This window comes from Sinocyclocheilus rhinocerous, unplaced genomic scaffold (genome assembly GCF_001515625.1).
Source record: "Sinocyclocheilus rhinocerous isolate Xijiao unplaced genomic scaffold, SAMN03320098_v1.1 scaffold1079, whole genome shotgun sequence".
NCBI classification, from domain to species: Eukaryota; Metazoa; Chordata; class Actinopteri; order Cypriniformes; family Cyprinidae; genus Sinocyclocheilus; species Sinocyclocheilus rhinocerous.
Genome location: NW_015650124.1, coordinates 351,593 through 359,182, shown reverse-complemented (window position 1 = coordinate 359,182; position 7,590 = coordinate 351,593). Strand labels below are relative to the sequence as shown.

The 7,590-nt window shown below is 36.8% G+C and overlaps 1 protein-coding gene across 1 annotated transcript in view; it reads right to left on the bottom strand.

Annotated features, from left to right (window-relative positions):
* Positions 1 to 5,814: 5,814 nt before the first annotated feature.
* The window catches only part of LOC107711534 (inactive phospholipase C-like protein 2), a 47,140-nt gene continuing 45,364 nt past the window's right edge, over positions 5,815 to 7,590 (bottom strand). The window contains exons 5-6 of the mRNA XM_016516520.1: positions 6,959 to 7,129; positions 5,815 to 6,794 (exon numbers count right to left, since the gene is read on the bottom strand). Coding sequence (XP_016372006.1) covers positions 6,753 to 6,794; positions 6,959 to 7,129 — 213 coding nt within the window. The 3' untranslated portion in view covers positions 5,815 to 6,752. The remainder of the gene's footprint in view (positions 6,795 to 6,958; positions 7,130 to 7,590) is intronic.

Genomic DNA, 7,590 nt, shown 5'->3' with positions numbered 1-7,590 from the left:
AGGCATCAACTCTAAGGAACTTTAATGTAAACTAACAAGACACTTGCAAAAGTACATTCTATCTGACTTTCTTTAAAAGTACAAACCTAAAGAAGAGGATTGCGAAGCTTTGAAGGCATGGCAGCGGTGATTTGCTGATAGTGTGCATGTTGTGGCTTCTTCTGCCTTCAAGCAATGATCATATTTATTAGATAAGTGCACATGAACGTCACCACAATGTCTTAATCACCATTGGGAAACTGGATTTTCTGTGATTTTCTTTCTTGGCATTGGTAGTTGTAAACGTTGCCTCTACAATTTCTTTCAACCTGGTCTCATAAAAATACGTGCCTCTGGGTACTTTTCTGCAACACTGTTTTTACGTACCTTACTGCACGTTTCGCCGCAGTTTCAAAGAGAAATGTCCACTGAGTGGCGCTAAAACACGGGTTCAATACGTGAACCCTGGCACGTTTTTATTACGTTGATATAGGTACGTATTGCTGTGTTTATTACGTTGATATAGGTACATATTGCTGTTTTTATTACGTTGCTTCAGGTACGTATTGCGGCGGTTCAGAATTAAAATAACCGGGGACTGTTGCTAAATGTTAATGCTCTATCGTGTTGGAAATATGCCCTACACCAAACCCAACCCTAAATGCAAAACTGATATGAAAACGCATTTGTTGATGCAACCGTGCCATTTGAACTTTCTTATGCAAATTTGAACTGTTTTGTCGAACCGTAGTTACACGCATAGGCAGGGGGGGGGGCAGGACCCCCCACCCCCCCCACCCCCTATCGGAGGGTTGTCCACCCTAAAAATATGATTAAAACCAGTCAGTGTATTGTAAATAACAATGTTTTATACTTTAAATAATTGTGTAAGTAGTAAAACAACACAAACGGTGCAAAAATGCGTTTTATGTTTAGAAACATTTTGAGTCTCCCACCCTTGCCTCACAGTGCTTTGGTCCAAATGCCTGCTTTCCTCTTTTACATCACCTACTACACACACAAGTCTGGTGAGAGAGAACAAAGTCAATAGTTGTGGAACTCCAAGGCTGTCAAGGCTATTTTATTCACTTAAACATCGGATGAAGTGATTAATTTCTCTGCTTAATTACCTGCTTGACGAAATGGGTTGCCAGGTTTTTTACATCAAAACCCTCCCAGTTGCTACCCAAAACTAGCCCAAACTAACCGCGTTTTGAGGGGTTCCCCCGTTAAAAATCGCGTTCTGTGAGCTAAAATACACATTATTCGGGTCGCTTCAACCCGCGGACATGAAAAACAACCCGCGGCAACAGTGATAAAGTAGCCCAATTCCACGGGAAAACCGCGGACTTGGCAACACTGTGACAGATAGTAATGTCTACAATGGACACGAGCGCTGTCGCGGCGCGACCACAACAGCTTTAAGTTGTCTAATTTGGCACAGTCTCCCTGCTACACTAATAGTAGTAAGGCTTTCCTCTGTGTATACATATCCTTACAAGTACAATTTTAGCTGTATTATTTGTGTCCCCTTCAAAAATCGCTCTTGAGAAATGTTATGTTTATTGTCCCCCCCAACTGACGAAATTTACACCCCTGGTTACACGGGATTCAAACCGGAGCTCCTCACCTCTCAAGAACATCTCGTACTCCGTGAGCTACCAAACAAACTTACCGTCTATGAAAATCCATAGATATGAAGCTGGATATGTGCGAGGCTAACATTCAAAAGCATCAGTTTTCAAATCTCCCAGCATATTAAAATGGTTTTGAAGTCATGACATAATATTCTTCAAGTAATTGTGTGAAAATTACACTTTATTAATCGAAACTTTGTAAAATTTGTGTGAAAAGGAATGAAAGGTGTCGGAGTTTTACTGCCTCTGGTGTTCATTTCTTTTGGAAACTGCAGTGATATATGTACTTATTGGTCTCGCGAAAAAGTGCCCCCAGGTACAGATTTCTTTTGTGCACATTTTGTGAAGAATAGTGAAAATCTTCAGCTTCCCCTTATTTGTGAACGGTGACAGTGTTCATTGAATAACAATTTGAATTATTTTCTTCCCACAAGACAAATGTATTTTGTAAGACTTGTTTAAAATTTTATTTCGGAGATTATTCTTGTTTGTTTATTCTAACATCATATCTAGCATTGATTTATCTTACAAAATGTCTTATCTTTTTTGTCTTTAGGATCTTTTTAGTGGAAAACAAAAATTCTGATTTATATATATTTGTATTATTATTACTATTATTAGTAATTTATTTTATTTTTGTGTGTTAAAAATACAGGGCGATGCAGATGTTTCCACGACATTTATGATTTTTGGTGTTTGTTGTACAGACGTTTTTGCCATTTAAACAAAATACACGAAATAAATACATTTTAGAATTTTGTAATTAATAAATGAGCAACAATGATCGTGTGACTCTTTATACAGACAGATGTTCTTGCTTCCACTGAAGCTCAAAATTCTCTTTTGATCATCCAAAATCATGCTGGAAAGCACGATCATCAGGTTTCTCCAGTGCAGCTGTCATTAAAGGAGTAAAGGAAGAGTTCAACCAAAAATGAAAATTTACTCACCCTCAGGTGACCAAGATGTAGATGTTTTTTTTTCTTCATGGGAACAGATTTGGAGAAATGTAGCATTCAATCACTTGCTCACCAATGGATCCTCTGCAGTGAATGGGTGCCGTCAGAATGAGAGTCCAAACAGCTGATAAAAACATCACAATAATCCACATCACTCCAGTCCATCAATTAACTGTTGCTGTTGCTTGCAGCTAAAATATGAATCCTCTAGTCATAAAAGCAATGTTGAGAAAGTCATCTCCTCTGAATCAGAAGAGAAATATGCTGAGATCAAGCACTGTTCACAGTCAAAAAGTGTTCAGTAGGAACAAACATGTAGGACTTTTGCATTAATATAGATTATAGATCGGTATTTTGGCCGGAAGCAATCATTTAAAGTTATTTCTGTATGTTTTTATCAGCGGTTTGGACTCTCATTCTGACGGCACCCATTCACTGCAGAGGATCCATTGGTGAGCAAGTGATGGAATTTCTCCAAATCTGAAGAAAAAACAAACTCTTCTACCAAATATAAATGTGAATATTCAAATTCATGTACATCTTTAAAACTTTATTTCATTACTGAAATTATTGATAATATAATTTGTAAGAAAAAAGCAGTTCTATTGGTAATCTTAAACTTTTTGATGTATGCTGTATTGTGATGGAGAGAGTCACATTTTTCACAGATGTTTCTAAAAATCTAGAACAAACACAGGTCTTGTGGAAGAGTTTCCTCATAATGCCACATTAGAGTGGATGAAACATAAATGCCTTTGAAACATAAATGACTTTGTCCCATTTCGAGTCAAACCTTTCCAGGCATCCCCAGCCAGCAACAGTCCCAAATGTCCCTGGGGTTTTTCCATCGCTTTCCACAAATTGTAATGTAATCAATAGTAATGCCTTCAGTCCGTGAGCATCGTGTCATCGAGTGAAAAATCTGTACTGGCTCTCTGGGGTTGCTATAGATCTCTCAGGATGGGCCTTGTTCAAACATAGCCGTCTGAGAGAGATCTATTGGGTAATAACATCAGAAAATCTCGTCACAGTCATTATTACGATTGCTGTTACGCAAGCTCATGAGCAAGAGCCAAGTGTGATTCATCTAATGGTTGGAAGGTAAACAGAGGTACAGAGTGTATATATCATCTCTTTCAGGTGTCATTACTGTGTACTTTAGAGTCCAACAAGCGCCAGAGGACCGTGATTTAATGATCTTTCACGTACACGACAGACGCTGCTTTCACTGACTCTTTGTCTGTCTTACCTGGACGCATTCTTATGCTTGAAGGACACCGCTTGATCTGATGAAGTCTAGATAACTAGATTTAGTTTAGTAAAATAACTGCAAATCCAATGTAACTGATATCTCATAAAACCTTTCAGGAAATCCAAGAGTATATACCTTTCAAAAGTTTGGTGTTAGTAAGTTTATATATATATATATATATATATAAAATTATTTATACATTTTTATAAATTATTTTTTAATTAAACTATAGAAGCTCGTTTCCACCAGAGGTTAAAAATAAAAGCAACTTTTTATTTCACAAGTCACTATTTTTTTCTTGCAAATCTGAGTTTATATAACACAATTCTGTTTTATTTTTTTACAATTTTGAGAAAATTCTGAGATAAGCCTGTTACTTGATTTATTGATTACCTAATTTAATTTTTATTCTGCGACAGTAAAAAAAAAAAATAGCAAAATATAAACCTCCTTCTCTTAATTGCGAGAAAAAAAGTCAATTCAGAGTCTATATTTTGCTATTCTTAATGTTTTTTGCAATTTTTTTAAATTAAAAAAGCAGTACAACTGTTTTCAACATTGATAGCAAATCATCATATTAGAATGATTTCAGAAAGATCATTTGACACTGAAGACTGACGTAATGATGCTAAAAATTCAGCTTTGATCAGAAATAAATGACATTTTACAATATATTCACATAAAAACAGCTATTTTAAATTGAAATAGTATTTCTGTTTTTACTGTATTTTTAATCAAATAAATGCAGGCTTGGTGAGCAGAAGAAACTTCTATCAAAGGCATTTAAATACCTTACTGACGTTTATAGTGGTTTGAGTGCTTTAAGAAACTCGAAACCGTTAAAGAATGTACTTAACATGGTTTATTTCAGAGCATTGGGTCTTAACAGCGTCAAACAAAACTGATATTCTTAGAAACTATCATCCACTCCTTACTGGTATAAATGGTTAACTATAATTATAAATGCACAATTACAGCACTGAAATGTATAAACAAACTTGTTTCTTTTCATGTCCAGTCACAACGTGTAAAATCTAATGGAAGTGGTTCACAGGGTCCAACAGTAGAATGGCACAATGAGAAGACCAACAGAATGAGCCGGAAACAAACACTTACAAACTAGAAGAAGCTGGGTTAAAAAAAGGCAATGTCAGACAGAACGTCAGCAACAAGGCAGAATCTCATCTGAACAGTAGCCATACACACATGAACTACTATGTTTCCAGGAATGACGGAGAAGCTTTAATCATAACACTTGACATCCAGTATTCAGTCCGCTCTCAAAGCCCATGTGCACACTGCAGGGAAATACGGTTGCCACTCATTCACTGAGACCATTTACTTTGTAATTACTTTAAAATTTGCCAGCAATTTATGAGTGAAATTTGGTTTAAAGAAATGCCAAGTAACATTAAATGACATTTTAAAGTAGAAAGACTGAAACTGTATTTTTTTGTAAAACAAGAAAAACATAACTAACACCAAGCTACGTAAACCAATGGTTCTCAACATGAGCAAAACTTCCAAAGGGGCTTCAAAATGACTTAAAAAGATTATAATTTTCATTTGAATTCATTTTAAATTTCTAGACCTCGAACAGTCAATTGATACAATTTTAGGGCATTTTTATAATGAATATACACGTTTTTAGTTGTGAATAAAACGCATTTTTAAAAATCCTCATCCTTAAGCTTAACCTTAAATTAAGAGGGGCCTTCAAATGATTTTAATTTGAAATCATTTGAAATTCTAGACCTGGAAAAAGTTATGTAAATGAATGCAATCTTAAAACATTTAGAGCAGTTCATATATATATATATATATATATAGGTCCTTATTCTGAATCCTTCAAATTAAGTGAGGCATTCAAATTATTTTTATTTTAATTAATTTTAATTGCTAGACCTGGAAAAGTCATGTAAATTAATACAATCCTAAAACATTTAGGGCATTTTTATAATGAATATAATATTTTTTTTTTTGGCACGCCATATTCAAATAGATTTTATAGAGTAAAAAAATCTATTTTTAATCCTTTAAATTAAGGGGGACCTTCAAATATAGTTGTGGACAATTTTGGGCGTTGAGAACCACTGGGTTAAACTGTTGGCTTTCGTGTTTCTTTTTTAGGAACACGTTATGCTAAATCGTCAGGCCTGTATTCTGTATACACACAGAATGACAATTTTACGGAAATTTTCATTTGTAAGTTGCTTTGGATAAAACCATCTGCATTTCAATTTTGCATTGTGCACGTGGCCAAAGAGACAAAACTATCATCCAGAGACTCTCACCTATTCACATGTACAGTAGCTGCTGGTAATATCTAAAACTAGATTCTCTCTCGAACCACATCCTCAAAATCCTCCTGCATTTATACAAATAATTTTTAAAAAGCCCATCAAGGGCCGGGGCCGTCTCGTAAGATCCACATCTCAAGTTCTGTACAAGCAAATAAAATAAGAGCTCTTTGAAACATCCATTTCTCATAACAAAATAATCTGATCCATTAAAAGTTCACATAGCAAAAAAGGTAACAGATCTCCATATATATATTTATACTGTATATACACACACATACTATTTTAGCAGACAGAACACGAAGTAGTTCTTTATTGTAAACAGCTTCCTTCTTTCCTCGCACACGACGTCTCGTTACATTCATGGCTTCAGTTCTAATTCCTCCTAATACTCAAAGTTTGTGCTTGTAGAAAGACCTGGAGCCAAGTTCGGCCTCGTCGACACCCACCTGACCCCGGAGAGACACGGACAGGGGACGGGAACGGGAAGTAGAGGAGGCCTTGGCTCCGTTTCATTCTGAAGTGTCCTGCGGGCAAGACGCGCGGAGATCTTTCGAAATGCTCTCTCGGTACACGCCGAACCTGGGAGAGGATTTATGGGATTTGGCGGGACGCTTCGGCCCCCTCAGTTCTCCTCGTCTGTGATGTCGTCCTCCCCGACCGCCTTCTCCGCCATGGTCTCCGGGATGGCGTCCAGGCTGCGGCGGCCCTTGGAGCCCGACACGGATGAGGGTCTCGCCACTCCCTTGGCCAGGTTACAGGTGAGGGCGGCGTAGTGGATCTGTTTCAGGTTTTCCAGCACTTCTGCCCGAGCGTGTTTCAGCAGATCATCTCCGCCATGGTCTCCGGGATGGCGTCCAGGCTGCGGCGGCCCTTGGAGCCCGACACGGATGAGGGTCTCGCCACTCCCTTGGCCAGGTTACAGGTGAGGGCGGCGTAGTGGATCTGTTTCATGTTTTCCAGCACTTCCGCCCGAGCGTGTTTCAGCAGATCGGCCTGGCCCTAAAAACACACACACACACACACAAGCAGAGACAAGGGGTCTCAGTCACTAATAACTGGATACAAGTATTCCTGCAGAAAATATTCTCATATTCATGCTTAGACTTGTTCTTATCACTGTTGTAACTTACATACAATCAGCTGCATTTTTATGCGGAATCTATTGCAGATTGTGGTGTAATTCCAGTTATTTAGGTAATCATTATACTAAAATAAACGTTCAATGATCTATTTTATATAATATAATATATATATATATATATATATACACACACACACATTTATACATATACATTCACATACATATGTTTAATAAGTTGAGGTTGAATTACTAAAATTACTAAAAGTGAAATAAAAATAAGAAAATATTTAAAAATATGAATAAAATTAAATACTATAATAACTAAAATAGCACGCACACCTCTCTCGCTATATATATATATATATATATATATAAATTA